Source organism: Apostichopus japonicus, chromosome 18 (genome assembly GCF_037975245.1).
Source record: "Apostichopus japonicus isolate 1M-3 chromosome 18, ASM3797524v1, whole genome shotgun sequence".
Taxonomy (NCBI): Eukaryota; Metazoa; Echinodermata; class Holothuroidea; order Aspidochirotida; family Stichopodidae; genus Apostichopus; species Apostichopus japonicus.
In genome coordinates this window covers 7,121,307-7,142,421 of record NC_092578.1, presented here as the reverse complement: position 1 = coordinate 7,142,421, position 21,115 = coordinate 7,121,307, and the positions used below count along the sequence as shown (strand labels likewise).

The window sequence follows — 21,115 nt, the reverse complement described above, 5'->3', positions numbered from 1 at the left end:
ATACATACATACATGCATATACATACATACATTCAATGATGGGTGACTATGAAGTTAAGATACAAATAAAAACTATCCACCTGAAACTTTTCATCTCATATTCACCCTACATTTCTTAATGTACATGTGTTGAATAAGACAGCCTGCAGATTCAAGGCCCACCCACACTACAACCACAACACCTCTCACCAAAAAAAAAATTAGTGATAGAAAAAAATCCATTATAGTGGTGTAGGCTAGAATTCAGCTAAATCTATAACTAAAATATTCATGTCGGGAAAATCTTTATTTTTAATCAACATTAATTTTGATATGTTGCATATCAATAAAAAACCATTACAATCAGTCCACTAGCTTGTATTTCATAACACACACCCACACACAAAAAAACCAAAAAACTAAGTATAATCTAACAATTAAACAGACAGCAATCACGATACTATCAAATTGGAAATCAATTGATGTTTCAAGTTTCCCCAAAATGATAAAAAACAAAATATTGTTATCTCATCATTATAATGTCTATTACATGTGTGCATATTTTTGCTCACAGAAAATTAATAATTGTGAGATTTTAAAATTGGCAAAATGATAGAAAAGTAATCCGACCATTTACTGTGTAGAAAGTGTTTGACAGTTGCCATGGAAATAGAAACTCAAGTAAAGACATAAAATTGACAAAATGATGAAAAAGAATAGGGAATAAAAAAATGGATATTATCCAATCATTTACAGCTTTTAATGTTTAAATCATTCATGAAATTTATATCTCCAGATTACAGATCATCATACTGCATATTCCTTTAAAGGAAGAATATGACAAGAGGTGAATAACTTCCTACGAAAGTTCTCAGCTTATACTTATAGTTTTTAACATATCTGGCAACACATATATCTGTTAGCTATGATGATGATCATCATCATCATCATGACACTCCAGGTAAATTTATAGCTGGCAGAAAAAACAGTCAAGGAAAGAAACTAAAACGTCTACCGAGAAATAAAAATACGAGCTCTCGCTGAAAAGTTTCATCAGAGTTGACGTTACCCTTTACCTCGCTGACTAGAGGCAAACCGATCTGCTTCTCAGACTACACGCCGACGTTTTGTCGTCCCTTTGCCGCCGGAAGCCGTTTGATCGAGAGGAGATTTAAATCCAAATTACATCATCTAGTCGACGTCGGCTTTTAGAAAGTGCTGCTATACTTTATACACTCAAAGCGAAATTAGCAGCGGGCATGGTTGCTAAATTACAGTCTTGAGAAAGCCAGCTTGTCCCCGAGAATGTGTCATTTTGTTTTTTCTCTCTTTTTTTTACATTTATGTCGTATTCAAAACCGTGAATTTCGGTTTATGTTTTAATCGTGGTCGTATATTTGTTACTGCTGTCATTCATTATGTCGAAGTAGTAAATTATTTCGAAAAGGAAAACTTTATGATATGACAATATAAGAGGGATAGTGGTATTAAGTAAAACCACTTTACTACAGAAAAAAAAAAACATAGCAGTAAGAACAGAGGGAAGGGCTTTATAGAGGGTCAGCTGCTGCCCCTCCCCTTCGAGAATAGACCGGGTAGGATCCCTCGTTACATGGTAAAGTATAATGCAAGGTACCGTGACCTTTGACCGGCGTCCCTAGCAACGAATCGGCTGCACAGGCATTTACCACCAACTAATAAAGGGCAAGATAGCTCAGTTTGTAGAGCACAGAATTTGTTATCATGAGGTCACTGGTTTCCATCCTGTGCTTGCCAAATGTTTCTTGGCTCTGATTTTTGTTAACTTCTCCTGTACAATATAATTCTATAGTAACCTTTGTAGGAAATAATATGACTTTCATTAGAGAATTTAAACTAGGTGGTTACTTGCAGGATTGTGTCTCATTTAACAAAAGAAGATGCATGTGGATAACATTTACCGCTGAGCATACATGAACTGTCCGCAGTTTCAGTCCCTCGTGACTTTGTCATTGACCTTCTCTCACACAACTGACAAGCTTAATGTAAAAGTAATACCATATTAATTATTTTGCGTTTACTGATACCAATTCATTAAATTCCATAAACTATATTTTAAACTGTACAGAAATGTAACAACAATACAGTGTTTTATGTACAATTCTGCTATAAGTTGACATGAAAGCAGAAAAACAGGAAAAAAAGAGACATTCGTCTAAAGCAGGACATTTCTACGATGAAATTCTTACCTTTAATTTTTCCAAACATGAAACCTCAGCTTTCAATCCTGTTCTGAATGCTTTATATCGTCCGTAATATCCGTGCCCATGCTAAAAACCGTTCCATATGTGCATGCCAATGCTAATTACGACATTAATAAATGATAACTAATGGAAATGGATTGAACAACGTAGACTTTATAGTATATAACTTAAACACACCCACCATGCATTTTTATTTTTTAGTGGAGTTTGTAATACTGTAAGTCTGTATCATTAATCATACAGTTAATGGATATATTGCCTTTGCTCCTTTATTTTTTTTCAAGGTACCCAATAACAAACCCAGTCAACTAGAATTCCCAGGTTAGCTTAATTTAGAAATATCCTTAGAACTGTATCATGAAAAAAAAAGACTTAAAAAAAAAAAAATTGGTTTGAAGTGGGGGGAAAAAAAATTCTCTTTGAACCAAAAACAAAAAAATTAATATCCTACTATTGTCACTTTGTGCATAATAAATAACTGAATAGAAGTGGATTGTGTAAACAACACAATTTGTAACATATGGTTCAAAACTTAATTGGAGCTAAAATGGCTGCGCTATTAACCAGCAGCATGAACGTTGACTACTGTTTTAAAGGGATCTAGTATGAAAATTATCTTATTTGTTTACCTCAATGATTTGGGATCCATTTCAGTTTATTAAAATTTATAATATATACATCTTAATCGCATTCTACAAACAGATAAAATCCTTTCTTCAAAATAAAATTAAACTGTTAGCAAACTGCTTATCCACTAGAGAGCCTGTGTAAAAGAATGTGTAAAAGTAAGTCGGCCTGACGTTTCGATCCTAGGATCGATCCTAGGATCGAAACGTCAGGCCAACTTACTTTTACAAAATCCTTTCTTATCAATTGATGCATCTATACGTCATACATACCACAATGATTACGTTCCATTTCGGTGTTAATAACATAAATCCAATCACATTCTCCAAACAAGGGGACTCATTAATGTAGTTTACTTGTTACCCTGATTCTTTGCTTTCCATTTCATTTCTAGCATTCATAAAATAGAAACCCTATCATCTGACTGTCCAAACAGACCACCTTACATAATTGCTCTGCACAACCGTTTGAAGGCACCAGGTCGTGTTTGGAATGTACGTATCTTATAATGCCGTCGGTCAGTGGTATCAGGTTTTGTTTCCAGCTATCTCTATCTTTCATATAGGCACACATATTATGTCAAAAGTAGGACACTGAGGGGGCTGCAGCATCCTGCAGCCAAGTTCCATGTGTTTGGAATGTACGTAACTTATAATGCCGTCGGTCATTGGCACCAGGTTTTCTTTCTAGCGATCTCTATCTTTCATATAGGCACATGTGTTATGTCAAAAGTAGGACACTGAGGGGCTGCAGCCTCATGCAGCCCAGCTCCATGTGTTTGGAATGTACGTAACTTATAATGCTGTTGGTCAGTGGCATCAGGTTTTGTTTCCAGCGATCTCTATTTTTCATATAGGCACATGTGTTATGTCCAAAGAAGGATACTGAGGGGGCTGCAGCATCTTGCAGCCAAGCTGCATAGCATGTTACCTTTTGTGCTCTGCAGTTTCACATAACAGGCACCGCATGTGGTTTACACAGTAAGGCACAACTGGTCTGCGGAGATAATCTCTAATATTTTATATTGATGCAGCCTTGCTGCAGGGGAGTTTGCAGCTACTGCAGCTTTTACTTTCAACAGTGTCTTATCATTCAGGTACGGACGCACATCACCAGATTGTTATGAATTCAGCACAGAAGACAGCTTTAACTTATAGTTAACATGAAAATTGTCACAGTAAAACTTGATGCAATGCACAAGCTTGGTTAAATTAGCATTCCCTCATCAACTAACATGTACACCAACTAATACTTATCATAATGAAGAAATTTGTGTATCAACTAGGCTGGGATCTTTTTTATCAACTAGAATATAGAAGAATTACTTTTGATGTAATTTGGCATCATTTTCATATACACTTTGCCAATAGAGACAATCAGCGCATAATTTATCATGCAATACATTGCTTTATATGGTTTATGAAGCAGTATTTTTTTTGGGGGGGGCAGGGGGAATGTAGTTCAGACAAGGCCTCAGTCACTTCCAGAATTCTTCATATGTTTAAATTTCCTGAAACAAGGAAACGCTGCCCATCAACTATAGAGCAAGATTAAATTTATGAATTTAAGACAAACAAAAGGTTCATTTGTCTTCTCTTTATTAAATTTGTTTTACAATTAATCAATTTCATCTACTTCAGGGAAAAAAAGCTTAGAACTTTATCAGTAAATTTCCAGGAAACACTGGCTGATTAAATTTTTATATTTTTATATTTTTTTTTATTTTCCTTTTTTTTAATTTCTCAGTGGTTAAGGATTAGGGGGGCCGGTGAAGAGGGAATATTAGTAACCCCAAATGTGACTTTAAACAATACCATGGAATTGGGGGCAGTTTAAAAGTTTTGCGTCTTTTATGCAAATATTTTTCTGCATGATGATATAACAATGCCTATTTAATCACATAATGTCATATAGTGTAGTTCTACACCAGGTTGAATAAGTCAAGTTTCATGCTAAAGAATGACATAAAAGTCTAGTATCATTTTCAAAGCTTTTTGATGTGAAATGTGATGAACAGACCAAAAAAAAATTGGTCTTATCTGGATAAAGAAAGATTGAGAATAAATTGGAATCATCGATCACTATAAGCTCAGTAAAACCTTCATCAAAAAATCTAAATGCAGGCTTCAAAATTGGAGCTATTTACTGAGGCTAAAATGCCGGTGGATTTTGCCATTGTAGAAAAGAAAAGAAATTGTACTTTCACTTTTTTTGCCAGTAGACATAAAGAACATAAACACATGATAAAGTTAGTGAACTATCATCGGTCCAAATTTCGGAATGATATCTCGTAACCTAACATAAACATTTATATTACTGATGGTTATCAGTAATTGTTTATTGGGCTGTTCCCACAATTTATGCCGGTACATGCAGTAAGTGTGTTGTAATTCAGGTAAATGCTGAGTGGGAACTTTCTGGATTTTTAGCCAGTAGATAATTTTAACCAGTAGATATTTTAGTCAGTAGATATATTGAGCCAGTAGATATTTTAAGCACTTGCATTTTTCTAGCAAGTGGGCTAAAATCTAGGCTTGTAGTAAATGTTTCTTGGATTGATCACTTGTAATTTTAATCTTGGACTAAATACTTGCAAGATTTGGTCAAAACTGTTGGCCAAAGGTGGAAAGCTTGTGTAAAAGTCTAAAAGTAACATTTAATACATACTTTGTTGCAATTTGTATCTTTAGGATTATCAACCAGAGGGAAACTTAGCCAAGAAATGCTTTCAAATTGATCGGAAAATGTTTCAATATATATGAAACGCATCAAGATGATACAAACAAACGTAAATTTATTGTGATTGTTTAACAAGCAGCCCTGACGATAGATCTGTTCGTTTGAATCAATTTCATGGCATTCAAAAATCTTTGCCTACTAACAACACCCACTCATATTTTTCAAAATTCTTCAATCCAGTTAATATACTTTGTCATTTTTAATGATGACACTCTTAGATTTTATTTTTCCTTCCCCATGGCAAGAGCTTCCTGGCAAGAGAGAAATTTTAATGGAATACATTACTTTTGAGCCAAAGGTGCATTCTGCTCTAAATTTAGTAACTTCTTAAAACATATTAATCCAGTGGTGTATTTTAAGTTTGGGAATAATTTATTGAATTTCATATCATCTAAAATGTGTCTTAAAGCCGACTGGTGTAGAATAGCTTGGGAATGTCTTTATATCGTGTAAGTTGTAATCCATAAGCCCTTGCGGGTTTCTCCTTCATTTATGGTCGCTTAAGCGTCGTAAAAATAACTGCCGATTATTATTATTATTATTATATTCAAATAATTCTTGTTTCAACTTTCAAATGATCAAATCTTTTGTTTTCTTTTTTGAAGTCTCATGTCATAATAACATATGACTTTATGAAATTTTCCCAACGGCAGATAAGCATGCATTGTCTATTACGAAGGTAATCTTATGAAGGTAATCTTCAACGAAATATTTTGCTATGCAAAACCCTTACGATCAGAACATGAGGCTTCATTTTGGGTTGGATTGTGCTGTTTTAAGACCTTTTTGACAAAGTCATGTGATATTCAAACATAATTAGACACCAGTCAGTCTAAAAACAAGATCTGGAGACTGCCGGATGCTAATAATTTATTAAAGGGGTATTCATGGCTTTACAAATATCCTGGTAAATTTTCTGCATTCTCATGGCATTTTGCATGGAAAATGGATGAATCTTTCAAATTTGTTGATATGTTGTTTATGAATCTGGCAACAGTATCGTGAATGATGTCATCACAGCATTTCAGCTAAAAAAATTTTTTTTTTTAAATTCCTATGTAATATTTAGCTCAATCGTTTACAGATGAAAGTAATATTTTTATAAATAAAAGTTGTATTTTTATGAAATTCTAACTACTGAGGACATTGATGACTAAACAAACATAACCCAAAGGTGACGCATTTCAAGGATAAATCAACGAAAAGTTATATAACACGAAAGTAAACTTTGTTGAAGAAACTTTTATGATGTGACATCACAGACTATTACGATCCACTCCAGGGAAGTATCAAAGGTTCAGCCAGTCAAAATAGGTTCCATTTAATCAACCGTATCTTGAGTTACAGACAAGATATTTGACATGGACTTTTCAACTAACAGTGTGCGGTATTCTTTCTGTGCCATATGAGTGTCAAATAGTCTGTTGCAGGAACATGATGAATATGCATTATGTGAAATTTAAATTTAGGAATAATTCTGCCTATAGCTGGAATTGAGTGAGACATCTCTATGGCAACTATGGCGTGCTTCAATAAACTTCAAATGAGAAAACTTTATAACATTTATCAAATTGTTGTGACACCTATAATCAACTAGGCAAACTGATTTCTGTCATTGAATATGCATGGTCCTTTCCAACTAATGCAAATATTAGCTGCATGCAGAACAGCCTATAATGTTGCTGCATGCTAATATTATGGGAAATCATGCATAAACAAAGAATCCCATTGCCTAATAACTAAAATACTCATGTGCAGATATGCTGAGCAGTGGTCCTTTCTTAGAACTTGTTTAACTTTTTTAGAAATGCCTAAAATATCTTTTTGAAATCATATTGTCTGTGCACTTCATCTATTTCAACAAATGGTTGCTCCCAGACATGACATTTAACCTACTATATCTCACGAATGGTAAAAATATATTTCTAAGCTGTTTGAGGGCTGAGATTGTTCTTCACAGAGGTCACTGGCATATAAACTAAATACGGTGGTTGGGTTTGTCTACCCATGAAAGACAATAGCAACATTCATTCCTAAATTATGTTTCCCTAATGAGGAATACTTTGGCATTAAACGTGATAACATATGCATGAGCATCTCTACACAGTTCTAATTTAGAATCCGTACCATTCGACCCTAATTCCTAACCCCTAACCCTACTCCCTAACCCTACTTCCTAACCCCTAACCTTATTCTGCCGATTCTGAGTAAGCTTTCCCATTCATATGGTACAGATTCTAAAGTTAGGCCTCTTACAGATATTTCCTACAATTGTAAATGAGATCGTGATTGTTAAAAATCAGATTTTGTGAAATGGACCTTTCTTTCTGGATTATTTGCTTCTTATTTCTATATTTTATCATTCACGATGGTCTTCCGTTTGCTCATGATAGACAGTCATACTTTGGCTAAAGGTCAACCCTGTTTGGTAACAGATCAAATTTAATTTGAAAAGTACACACGCTGTTGACATGTTACACCATCTCTGTCAAACTTAATACTTATGAAACTGGATCTGTTTTATTCATTCGTGGTCGTCGCCGAATTGAAACTGTCACCGTCAAGATTTCGGCTTGGCATTCTCGTAGTAAATTAATGTCAGCGCATGAGTTTTAGGTCTGCAGATTGTCCAAAGAACTATCCGCAGGATATGACATTAAGTAAGATTGTAATGTGATCAGGCAAAAGGCCTTGTTCACGGCACCGAAGTTCTTGTATTACCTCGGACAGGTCTCAAAACAAAAACTCAGCACACTTTCAGCTTTGAGAACATGCAGTGGACCTGGGGAATCTGGGGAAGGGGCTACAGGTGGGGGAGGGGCTACATTTGGGGGGTGGCAGGGGATTAGGGTAGGGGTTAAGAAGTGGAAGAGGACGGCAAGAGAATGGGACTAATATACAGAGAAAAACTTTGAAATCGCATGTTCACTTCCATTTTACTTTCTCAGTTTCTTTAAACCCTCAAAGGCACGTCAGTTACAGTGGCTGGACAACAAAGTCTAAGGGGATGATGGGGAGGCTGAAGTTCAGTACTTAGTTATGACAAATAAAACAATTCTGCATCTTTAGGTCAAAGCCACTACATACTTATGGGTAATTTGTTTGACCAAGATATGAATTTTTTCAAATTTGATGATATTTTTGTGACTGCATCTGCCCATTAACAGCGCAGTGGGAATGATGTCATCACGGTAGTTCGGTTGAAAATGTTCATCGTTTTCTTTATGAATATTTAATTCATTTATTCACAGAGGAAAATACTATTTCTAATCTTTCTAGGGACAAGAGATTGTGAGAGAGTTTTCAACTAACAATGCGTAACAGTTTTCTGTTATGAAGCTATGTTGTTTATTGTCTGCCTAAGGAACGTTCCAATCAATCGAACGTAGTCAAAAAATAATCCACACAAAAAAAACGAACAATGTAGGCCCTTTGGATGGTAGAATGAGAAGGAAGGGCATTGACCGAAGGGGTCCGTCATAGAGGGTGCACAGTGTTAAAAGGTTACCAGTTTGTCCTAGGCATGATAGAACGAGTGCTAAGGTTGTGGGGAGACAGGTAAGCAAGGAACAAAGTAAATTATCGTCTGCCACCAGATTATCCCTTTAACACACAACCCATTATGCCATATCATTGTAGTCATCTATGCTGAGTGCAAGAAAGGCTGCCCTAAGATATAGTTTCTAGACCATGCAATCTCTGAATCTTTAATGTTGACAATGAGTGTTTTTTTCTCTCTCATTTCATAAGCAACTCGACATAAAACACAACCTAACAAAATAAAGATAAAAGTCATTAGAAGTGTGGCGGACTCACCTGTGGGCTTGGAGAGCGAGAACGTGGATTATTCACATTAAGGTGGTTGTCGTGAGATTTCTTCCAAACAGCGTGAGGTCCATCTGATAGATGCAAAACAACCAGGGATGAATATATCAGAATGATTACGTGTCTTTTTCTGTCGTTATCATTACTTCTTTCAAACCAAAATTAACAGTTATCTCGAGTCAGAGTTGTGAAGAAGAAACTGATATTCACAGATATTTCATACGAGTGCATGTTTGTGCTGCAGTGAATGGAAAGTAACTTGACGTAATGCTCTGAGGGAAACACAGTGTAACGAATCTCTTGGGATAACATAAAGACCAATTAAAGGCTAATTTTGGAATTTGGCATTCTATCTGAATAAAAAGGTTCTATTTGGGATTTTTTTGTTTTGTTTTCTGTTCTTTGTTTTTGTGGCAAATTTGGAAAAATGGAATAACGTCACTTCTGGATTTCGTTTTCATTAAGTCAATTAAAGAGTGATTTTTAACAGAATTTTAGTCTTGATCTGTTATAGAACAACAACAAATATAGAAATATTCAAGCACTATTGATAATGTTTCTTATCTAGCAGTTACAAAAATCATTTATCTTTGGAATGTCCCAAATCCAAACACTTCCAGACTTTGATTTTATGCAATGACGAGTGTGCATTCTTCAATTGTTCAACACCAGTAGTACTTGCTGTATATATGTTATGCATTATCATTTGATGTTATACATTACCTTTTGTTGTTTTAGATTATCTTTCTTTGTTATACATTATCTTTGGTTGTTATCCATTCCCTTTTCTTGTTATACATTATCTAATTCAGCCTCTGAAGAAGATCCTGCTAGGATCGAAACGTCAGGCCCTCTTACTTTTACACATTCTCTTACACAGGCTCTTTAGTGGATAAGCAGTTTGCTAACAGTTTTGTTTTATTTTGATTTTGACAATCTTTTCTTGTTATACATTACCATTTCTTCTTATACATTATCTATTCTTCTTATATTTTATCATTTCCTGTTGTATATCATCTTTCCCCTATTCAGAAAATGCACCTTCAAGTACACTTTCCCATTGCAAAAAATCAAACATATTATACAATAGGTCAATTCAAGTTTAATTAATCATCATAATTTTCGTAACATTTTTACAAAAGGTAGTTATCATTAGCAGTGAAAGAGAAGCAACCCCAAACAATATAATTAACAGAATAATCGATAGGTTTTTCCACATTTCTCGCCAAATAACACAAAAATGGCAAAACAGCACTTCACCAAAGCATATCAATTACAGGTTTAAAAGAAAATGACATTTGAAAATAACCACACCCCGACGTCACTACCATGTTTATACCGTTTAAGATATTGGGGTACTTTCATTAAGTTTCAAATGTCATTTCCTCTCGACCTGTAAATCAGATACGTACCGGATTTGGTGAAGGGTTATTTTGTATTTTCTGGTTTACTGTATGATTAAAACGAAAAACCTCTGGACTATTTTTTTAACATGTTTCCTGCAGAGATGCAAATATGATGGAACGTTCCCCAAACGGCTAAAAATATTTAAACAATTGAGTTTCCCTTGTTGTATTGTGTTCCTCAAGTACTGTGAAATGACAGACTACTTGAAAATGTTTAAAAAGGGACATTAAAAAGATCCAATAGCGATTCATTTTGTTTTTATATATATATTTCGTTATTCCATACGTTTATTTAACGGACCCTACGAGAGAATGTCAGAAACATTGTGTAATTTTTATAACATTACTGAAATATCTGTGCTGTTTTTCGGAAGCTATACATGTTCACTTTCATCGAGAGACCATGCAGAGCGAAACGAGGAGAAGCTGAGCTTGGAGAATTGACATCTGGGTGATGCAGTGACATCCTGAGATGAAAAAAGTCCCAGAGTCCCAAGGATGACTAGTCAACCTGGATATGTTTCCAATTAGAATATTTTCTTCTTTTTCTTAGATGTTGGGATGATTTGTCCATCACACAAATTTTTATCAAAATATGAAAATTATTCCGGCTGGGTTTGCTTCTCGTTCCATTCAAACATTTCGCTCTCGAATATATGAAGTAATAACGAATCCTAACCCTAGAAAAGCACTAAGAAATTGACAGAGAGTCAAGTAATTTCTGAAACTGTCAAACATTTAGAGCTACCAGGAACCTCACTGAACTCAAAAATCTTTATCTTTCCTCTTATAGCTTGTCAACATATGTTAACCATGCTTAACTGCAGTGGAAGTTAAATTATTGTGCCAGGTCGGAAGTTGGAAAGTTGAAAATTAAATTACCACAGACGAGACCAAATAATAATAATAATAATAATAAATGAACTTATAAAGCGCTAAAATCTACGAAGTATTCAATAGCGCTGTACAACCCTAATAGAACGCCAACTTGAAAAAATGAGTCTTCAAACAAGACTTGAACTGACTGAGAGTGGGAGAACTCCGCACAGATATGGGCAGACCATTCCAGAGCTTGGGCCCGGCTGATGGAAAGGCACGGTCGCCATAGGTTTTCAGTTTAGTTCTGGGAACAGTGAGAGTGAGTGTATTGCTAGAACGCAAGGTATAACGAGTATTGACCTGGAAGGACAGATCGTCTGACAAATTATTCGGGAGCAACGTTTATTCCTGGACCTTGTTCTCAGAACCTCTCCGTCTGATATTCTCATTTATCAACCGACGTAAAAAAATTAGCAGTCACATCTAATTAACAACTGCGACAAACAATCTACATTAGGGTGGATTTCTTACGATTGACCAATTTATCACACAGCTGTTTTCTCCCGTATAATGTAAACTTGCTGCTTTCGGGTCGTACATTAATACATAGATTACAACGTACCAGGTGCATCGGGAGCAATACGGCTGCTATTCTTTGCCATGAATCACCGACAGATTTCACATATTTTTTCCTTAGAATGTAACTTCCAAAGAAGATTTATAATTCCTTTAATTTCCTTTCCCAACAATCATCAAAGTTTCTGTATTTGTTTTCGTTTCGCCAGTCAGCTGTCTCAATAGTAAACAACCTCGATATATGTACGACATCATCAGACATCCAAATCCATCTTCTTATCTTTCAATTCTTCAATTGGGGCTTTTTACCAAATTGCTTCAAACATCTCTTTGACCAATTGAAGATGTTTCTCTTCGGATACACATCACTTTAAGACGCAGTAACCCTCCTAGGGCTTCAAGTCCATTCTAGGATTGGAAAAGTCTGTTCAATTTCTTAAGTCCTAGAACCTCATCTGGAAATTTTCAAAGACCAACTAAATTCTATCAATAAATGAGAGTGTTGTGGTCAAGTGGTTTATATAAAGGCAATGGAGTTGCGATATAATTGAATTACAGGTTCCGGTCCTGACCAGGTTCATTATAAATGTTGTGTCCTTTGGCAAGGCAGTGTATCTCCATTACCTCTCTTCACCCAAGTGTATAAATGGGGACCTGCTAGTTGTAATATAGTTGCGTTGTGCAATGATGGCTGGTGGCTGCACCCTATGGGAAGTCCTCAGGGGATAAGTAGATATGCCCTACTGCAGTGTCTCGAGAGCGACTGCTTGAATTGTGCACAGTTTTTGTGTGTGGTTGTGACAAGTTACCTGCGTGACCTAGGGTTAAGTGTTGTAAAAGTCTCGTGAGTAGGCCTTGGCCTTGTACAAGACTGCAAACCTTCAACATACAAGCTGTGGATAACTTTAAGGTAATTGGAAAGATATTATTGTATTTTTGTACTATTTACATTTTACATTACCTCATATAACACTTGGTACGGTTGTCCTTTTTATAGCATTAACTGGTCTCTGGCTGAAATATATCAAAGGTAGTATTTCTACAAGTTCAGACCATTCAAAGTCCTCCCACACATTAAGAAATATTAAATTTAGATGATAAAATGACTCAGTTAGTGGAAGAGTTATTAGTGTGATTATAGATTGCTTTGTTGAAAAATTTGCACATGGCTGACTTGGGCATACTATGATGCACTTATGACCTGTAAGCCAGAGCTCAAAGCCTGAAAGCAATCTCCAGGTCTAGTACTCTGTTACAACTGTTTGCTCTACGGGTGCTCTCGCGTTAAATCTCAGGATCTGACCTAGAGATCATCTTAATCCTCCTTTCAGGGTAGGTCTGATCCACAGCTCTATGGAACGAAATATAACATTACAGTTATCCAGATCTGATCCTCTGGTTGAGATCAACCAGCCTAGTGTGAATTTAGTTCTCAGGATTGGACCTAGAGATCATCTTAATCCTCCTTTCAGGGTAGGTCTGATCCACAGCTCTATGGAACAAAATATAACATTACAGTTATCCAGATCTGATCCTCTGGTTGAGATCAACTAGCCTAGTGTGAATTTAGTTCTCAGGATTGGACCTAGAGATCATCTTAATCCTCCTTTCAGGGTAGGTCTGATCCACAGCTCTCGGGATCGAAAGATAATGTTACGGTGTGTAAGCGCCAATGGATCACGGTGACTGGAGATCATGATGATATATGACGTCATGTCCTGTTTTACTGCATTTATAGTAGAGCCCAGGTGAATACAAGTTTGCATGGGACAATTATATGAGATGATATCAACCTGACTTGCTGTGTTCTAAGTAACATCCCGTGTGTTCATCGCCCAGGTTACGGTCTGATCGTCAGCGGATAATCCAATGTGAACGGGAATGAAAAGGTGTTGTGAAATATTTGTGATTTTGTTAATACATATTTAAGATCGGAGGGTCTAGATGAGTGCAAGTTCACCCATATTTCCACCAAAAAGGGATAAAAATGTCTTACTTTGATTAAGACCATATCCATTATAACTTTCTTCAGGAATCTCCAATGTCTTAAAACTTAACAGCTTCTCCAGGCCAGGTCGATTTACCTGAAAGTACAAATGGAGAAACTTTTAACTTTAAACAGTGAAACGCATTGAACCCTTCATAATGATATAATAACCTTCATAATGATAACTGTCTGCAGGGGGGTAGGAGACGGGTGGCACTAAGGGCACGTGCCCCCCCCCCTCACTTTATCAAAAATAGCAAATTGTGCCCTACTGGCAAATAAAATGTGCTCCTTTGATGAAGAACTGTCTTTTGGATATCTTAAGCCTTTGTTAATTTTGATATTTTATTTTAATTATTTATTTTTAGTCTGTATATATGCTATTTTTAAATGGCATCCAATATCTTTTTGTAGCACAGTTAACGATAAACAATCTCAATAAATAGTATTGATAGCATACTAACACATCATATATAGTTAAGTGATATGGCCGGTGTGTATCGGTTTATAGCATAACGAGTGGTGGTTGTGGAATGAGAAAGTTCCCCTTTGATGTTGTGCCCCACCACTTTTTGGAAGCTTCCTACCCCCCAACCCCTAACCCATTTTCAGTGAAAACAACTGCATAAGTAAGTTCTAATTTCAAATAAGCATGACTGACAATAAATCATAAAATATCCTCCATTTTGTTAGATTATGTCATCTCTAAGTTCAGAGTTCATAGTTGGTAGGTTGAACATTAATGATCAACCTCAATCTTCTGCTTTTGGGGACTCAAACGACAAATTCTAAACAATCCTAAGTCTGATCAAAATTCATAAGAGGTCAATTTTAAAACAATGAAAATCATCTACTGATATATATCTTAACATCATTTGCCAAACGGTTGGTTGCAATTAATGCAGTAATGAGATGCTCAAGTAAATTAATTTTAAAACTGCTTGCTTCAAAAGTTTTATCGAATTCTTCCTACAACAACTGATAAGAAGTGTTAGCTCAGTGGTTAACGCCGGTGCCTTTCAATCATAAGGTCCCGAGTTCGAGTCACTCCAAGATTAATGTATGTCGTCCACTTACAGAGTTGTTGACAATTCATAAATATGAACGTTAAATATGAATCTAAGAGACTGACTTCGGTCAGCTTGCGGCTTTGATAAGCCAATGATGGCTTCTTTGCGAGTTACTGCTTGCAGGAGGATCTAATATACATACAAACGTACATAATTTCTTTTCCCAGTCATAAGGAAATAAGTTTATGTGAGGGAAACATGAGGATTTGCCCAAAAATTCAAATCATTAGACACCAGATATCAACACAATTCCACAATCGACTGATGTTTTAAATCAGCAAGTTTTGCCCAAACATTTTGACTCTTGTGAGATTCACTCAGCTTCCTCTCTTGACCCTCAGTCCCATACAGGACAATAATTACTAACATTTTAACAATTTAACAATTTTTGAAACTGAGTTTAGGATAGCATTATTCTGTCTATCACAAACACATAATTTCTTGTTACTCAATTGGGTATCTTTTAGTGTTTGCACGGGTTATCCGGGTACCCGGGTACCCGCCCAACGTGATACTACCCGGTTCCTAATTTATTACCCGAATCCTAAGCAAAGTGTGATTTAAAAAAAAAAAAAAAAAAAATGGCAAACCGACGGTTAGACAGATTTCCCATTGACTTAGTGTGGTGTTAGGCTACAATGTGGTCGAAGATAACAGCAATAACGAAGGGGCCCGCTCGACGCGATACTCCCCGGTTCCTAATTTATTACCCGAATCATACGCAAAGTGTCATTGTTTGAAAAAAAAAATTGCAAACCGATGGTTAGGCTGATTTCCCATTGACTTAGTGTGTTGTTAGGCTACCATGTGTTCGAAGATAACAGCAATAACGAAAGCTTTCCATAGATAACTTATAACTGCGTCACAATTTCAGCTAATAAAAAGATGGCTAGGCGAGACTACCCCCATAGACTTAGTGTGGTGTTAGGCAACCAGTAACAGCAATAACGAAAGTATTCCATGGATGTCTTATAACTGCGTCACAACTCCAGCAAATAAACAGATGGTTAGGCTTAGCTAGATTTCTCATTGACGGCTTAGTGTGGTGTTAGGCTACCATGTGGAAGAAATTATTATTTATTCATTCGTGTATTTCAAAGAAGGAAAGGCTGACAAGGAATTTTACGCGATGTTAATGGATTATAGACGGGATAACTAAAAAATAGTAATCGCAAGTGGCTTTTTACTAATCGTTTATTCCAAATGCGATCAAATTGCGCGAATCGCGCAATCTCACGGCTAATGCGAACCCTGGGCCTGCATAATAGATAGTAGTAGTATTCAAAACTGTTTAATAGCTAAATTGGATATTTATATGTTTGATCCAATAGACGTGCACGAGCTAGCATAAGCAGCAGCGGCAGTGCGATGTTAGTAGTAATGCTAATTATAATTAAATAATCAATTTATTAACAAGTTAATGAAAGAAACAGAAGCAAATAAAAATGATTGAGGGAGGTTTTATACCTTATCTTACACCTACGTATTTGAACATGAAAGTATTGTCAGTAGAGAATATAATGCATTTATTATAGCATCCAATATGTAATTTCTTAAAAATTGTGATACACGAGGGTAAACAATTTTTTCCGGGTACCCGGATACCCGACGGGTAACGGCCCTCGGGTACCCGGTTCCCGATTTTTGGACCCGTGTAAACACTAGTATCTTTGTTTATTGAATCAAGACATAGATCTTTAGGGCGATTAATGTTCCTTACGACATAATCCCTTGCCCCTACCTTGCCCCTCCCTTCTCCTCCCTTCCTTCCCTTCCTTCCCCTTCCCCCCTCCCATCCCCTCCCTTCCCCTCCCTTACCCCTCCCTTCCCTCCCTCCCTTCCCCTCCCTTCCCTCCCTCCCCCCTCCCTTCCATTTACTTAATTACCTTAATTTTAATTCTTGCGGATCGGCCCCATAGGTTTTAGCCCGGACTTGATACACCTTCATGATTTTGGCCTAACCTATTAAGAACTTTACCAAGTACATTGAACATAAGTTTGGACAAGCCATGCTAGTTTCCTTCCCACTTCCAATACAGCTGTAAAGTAATTGAGGATATAACAATACGGCTAATTTGATACACAATTAACCTACCTCCCATAGTCTGGACAAATCACCTTTCTCGATCCTAAGCAGTTCGCACCATTCCTTGGTTACCACGGTAACCGAATGAGCTCGATGATCTAGTAGGCACTGTCCTAGATTCGCCCCACAAGATAGCACCTTTGAGTGGAATGTTTTCTACAAGTAATGAAATTAATTTTGTAAAATGAGTCAATTAAAGCAACTAAAATGTAAGGCAAAACCCCATTCCAACAGAACAATTGCTTTTCAATTGCTTTTGCAGACGTCCACGATTAATTACTCGTAGATTAACTGTTTCTGATAACAAATGTTTTCATTAAAGGATGACTTAAGGCACCAAATGGTTCTATAAGTTGTAGACTGATAAACTGCACTGCAATCAGTAGTCCATTGTTGTACATTCTATTTACTTCATAATTTTTTGAGAAATGCCACTTTAAACTGCTAGAGTTCTTCAGCAAAAGTGACTGGACTTGGTAGTCTAAGAAACAGACCGCTATGTCAGTTGCTCAGATATGCAATACAAAACCCCAAAAAAGTGATTCATTGCAAATATGAATTAGTTACAAGAGCTTGCTTTGTTTGAGTTAAAATTAATAAAACATCATTTGGATTAACATTAAGTTTATAGGCCTGCATTGAGCAGCCCAGGTCATCACAAATTTGGCCTTGAAAAGGAAAATTCCAGAGATTTAGCAAATTTAAAAGGTTAAAGCTTTATCAACCCAGAATTGATACAGAAACATTAGTAGCACCGAAATTTGTTCATTCTCCATTGCATTTATATCGTATCTAGACAAAAGTTCCTCCTAAAGTTATCCCTTTAGTTGACAAAATTGAAACAATTTAAACACACAGCACATTTATCAAGTAAGAAAACATTTGGAAACATTGCTAATTAAATAGATGTAAAATATATTATGCAAATTAGTTAGTAAAAAGAGTCAATTGCCTAGAGAAAAGAAAAGTAGGAATGATGTCAACTGGAAAAGAAAAATTTACCAAGTTAAGAGATGGTGGGTACATTACTTTTCAAAATTACTTGAGTAGAATCTTCAGTGACACACTACAATACCTTCCTAATGACAGCTATATCACATCAAAGTTTAAACCTTTCATGAGGGCAAGGATATTGTTTACCTTTCGAACCTATTAGTTCGGGTTTTTAGTGGGGTATATAATTCATTAACACCTATGATGATACAATTTACTAGTTATATACTTTGTCACTTATGGTCACTACTTCAACTACATAATTGCTAATCTGACCTCTGATCCTCCCACACCCCACCCTAATCCATTCCCTCTAAACATGCACACATGCTTTAACACAAAAGTGCAAAAATTGCATGAAAATATAACCCCAATATTTTCTCTTGAAAATGAAATACTTGAAGTGCTTTTACAGTCTTCGAACAGCTTAAATTCACGAGGAGACTCACCTTGCGATTTTTTATCTCTGTTTTAGTACAAGCGAGTTTCCCTGACAAGACAAAATACCAGTTGCAGCCATGATCCCCTTGACGAAACACTAGAGAGAGACAAAGCAAACAAATAGAGAGGATTTGTGATAAATTGCCACATTTTGTGATAAAACAAATAAATAAACAAAATAAACAAACAAATTTCATATAAATTTCAACGTGAATTATAACTGTGCACACAAGGTTCTTGTATACTTAATTAATTAGGCGGATCCACATACCACATATGGAGTTACTTCAAACCTCACTTTTGGAGTTATCCTGTTTTACAAATTTTTGAAACATTCAGCTCTGTTGACCTCACTTGGCCTTTGACCACAGTAAACAAAAGGGTAAAGTACTAAGGTGAATAAACACATAAAATTCACATATAAAATATCACCTTTCTAAGTTTTACTTAAGCACCATCAAGTTTACAAGCTTTCAAATATTCAACTTTATTGACCTCAAATGACCTTTAACCTCCACCAATTTCACTCAGGTTTTTTATTGACCAGAGGGGATCTACATATTATGCCATGTATGAACTTCAACCAACTTCTTGAGTTATCATGTTTACAAGGTTTTCATCAAACTTTTGACCTCCATTGACCTCAGCCCTATTGACCTCAAAAGAAAGTTTGACCTTCACAAGAAACGAGGACTAAAAGCCATAGCAAGTATGAAGTTCATGCACAACACACTGTTTGAATTTCACTGTTTACAAGCCAAGGCATCACAGACACGTACGCACACATGCAACCACTTCTCAAAAACGAACAAGTCCTTCATTTACTACTCAGGATTATTTTTACTCATGAAATCTAACTGGAATCAACTTATTTATATTTCAAGAGATGCCTGATATAGTCAAGATATCCTCATCTCCAAACATTATATTCCATCGTTTTATAATGTGTGATTTCTAGTTTGCAAATCTTTCATACTGAAACCAATTTCTGTATAATTGTGGGAGTGAAGACATTATTAGGTTAATATCATATTCAGTCAGTTTTCATCATGGCTAATTGCTTCAACTTTAAACCTCGAGCATAGTAAATAATGTTCATTGTCGATTGATCGGACAAAGCCGAGAATACAAGAAATGCATATTGAGCAATAACAAGCATCAATACATGTATGTATTAAAGCAAAGCCTATCAACTGAGCTTAGCCTTCTGTGGAAATAGGCCAAGTTAGATTGAATTTGCCATAAAAGTTTGGTCTAAAATGCTGCCAAAACAAACCTACTATGAATGTACATTAGGCTAGCTGGAACCTAGCCAACTTTGACAGGATGCTTGGCTGTATACTGAACCCCATGCTGCTATCAAAGTTTACGGTATGTGTGTAGGCTAATTGTTCAGCTTTGGCTTTGAAAAAGCAACAGATTTAAAATCTTATAGCCAATGCTATGACATAATATTGCAACAATTTAATAACTAAACCACTCCCGCACAAGTTTATATTTGACCAAGAGATAAAAAATATATATACAGCAAACACAGTCAGCCACTGAAAGGTAGTTAATTAGTTAATTTGGTCAATATAAAATAAACTTACAAAATGGAAACAAATTACTAATAAGAGCATCTTGGCCATACAGTGAGCTAAATACATGGGCTACCATCACACAAAGAATTCATGTTTGGTGTAAATATTACACGTTTAGACTTGTAGGTGAGTCCGTACACAAAATTGTATTCAAAATTAAACAAAAATTAAACTGCTTAAACTGCGGAAACTATTTTACTGTTACAAACTATTTTCTGTTACTTGTCATTCAGCCTCTGAAGAAGATCCTGCTAGGATCGAAACGTCAGGCCCACTTACTTTTTACACACTCATAACTGTATTCTCGCATTTATAGTTTTTAGCTCTATTTTGAATGTTCTCTGTAGCCCCCATTGATTTGCACTCATACTCTCGACATTTTGATTTCATATCAATTGCCTAGCGCTCTTCCTTATGCAGCGGCGGAAAGTCACAACAGTTACTACCCACACCCCTCGTTGACTTACTGTTAGGCCATGTTTTTCTTCACCGATATCAGTTCTTTCCTCATTTCATTACACTTTGTCTAAAACATCTTTAGAAAGGTGGAATAAATCTCTTCATATCTCTGTTGTTTTCTAGTTTCTATTTAGCATGGCACAATCGGACTTTGGGGGTTAAAAAATGTAGAAATACGTAACTTTTGAAAACCAAAAGTCACACGTAAAACACACATGGCAACATGTAGCGTCATGTGGCTTTTGAAACTCCCATTTTTGAAAGTTCAATTGTGTCTCTATA

The 21,115-nt window shown here is 35.9% G+C and overlaps 1 protein-coding gene across 6 annotated transcripts in view; it reads right to left on the bottom strand.

The window, feature by feature from the left end:
* Positions 1 to 21,115, bottom strand: part of LOC139958594 (rap guanine nucleotide exchange factor 4-like) — a 260,592-nt gene that overhangs the window by 91,330 nt on the left and 148,147 nt on the right. For 3 of the 6 annotated variants that reach the window (XM_071955760.1, XM_071955761.1, XM_071955762.1), the window contains exons 4-7: positions 18,800 to 18,888; positions 17,367 to 17,513; positions 14,211 to 14,298; positions 9,405 to 9,487 (exon numbers count right to left, since the gene is read on the bottom strand). In XM_071955760.1, the coding sequence (XP_071811861.1) occupies positions 9,405 to 9,487; positions 14,211 to 14,298; positions 17,367 to 17,513; positions 18,800 to 18,888 (407 nt within the window). Of the gene's footprint in view, positions 1 to 2,207; positions 2,228 to 9,404; positions 9,488 to 14,210; positions 14,299 to 17,366; positions 17,516 to 18,799; positions 18,889 to 21,115 lie in introns of those variants that run through there. The other 3 variants (XM_071955764.1, XM_071955765.1, XM_071955763.1) reach the window with 2 other exon arrangements.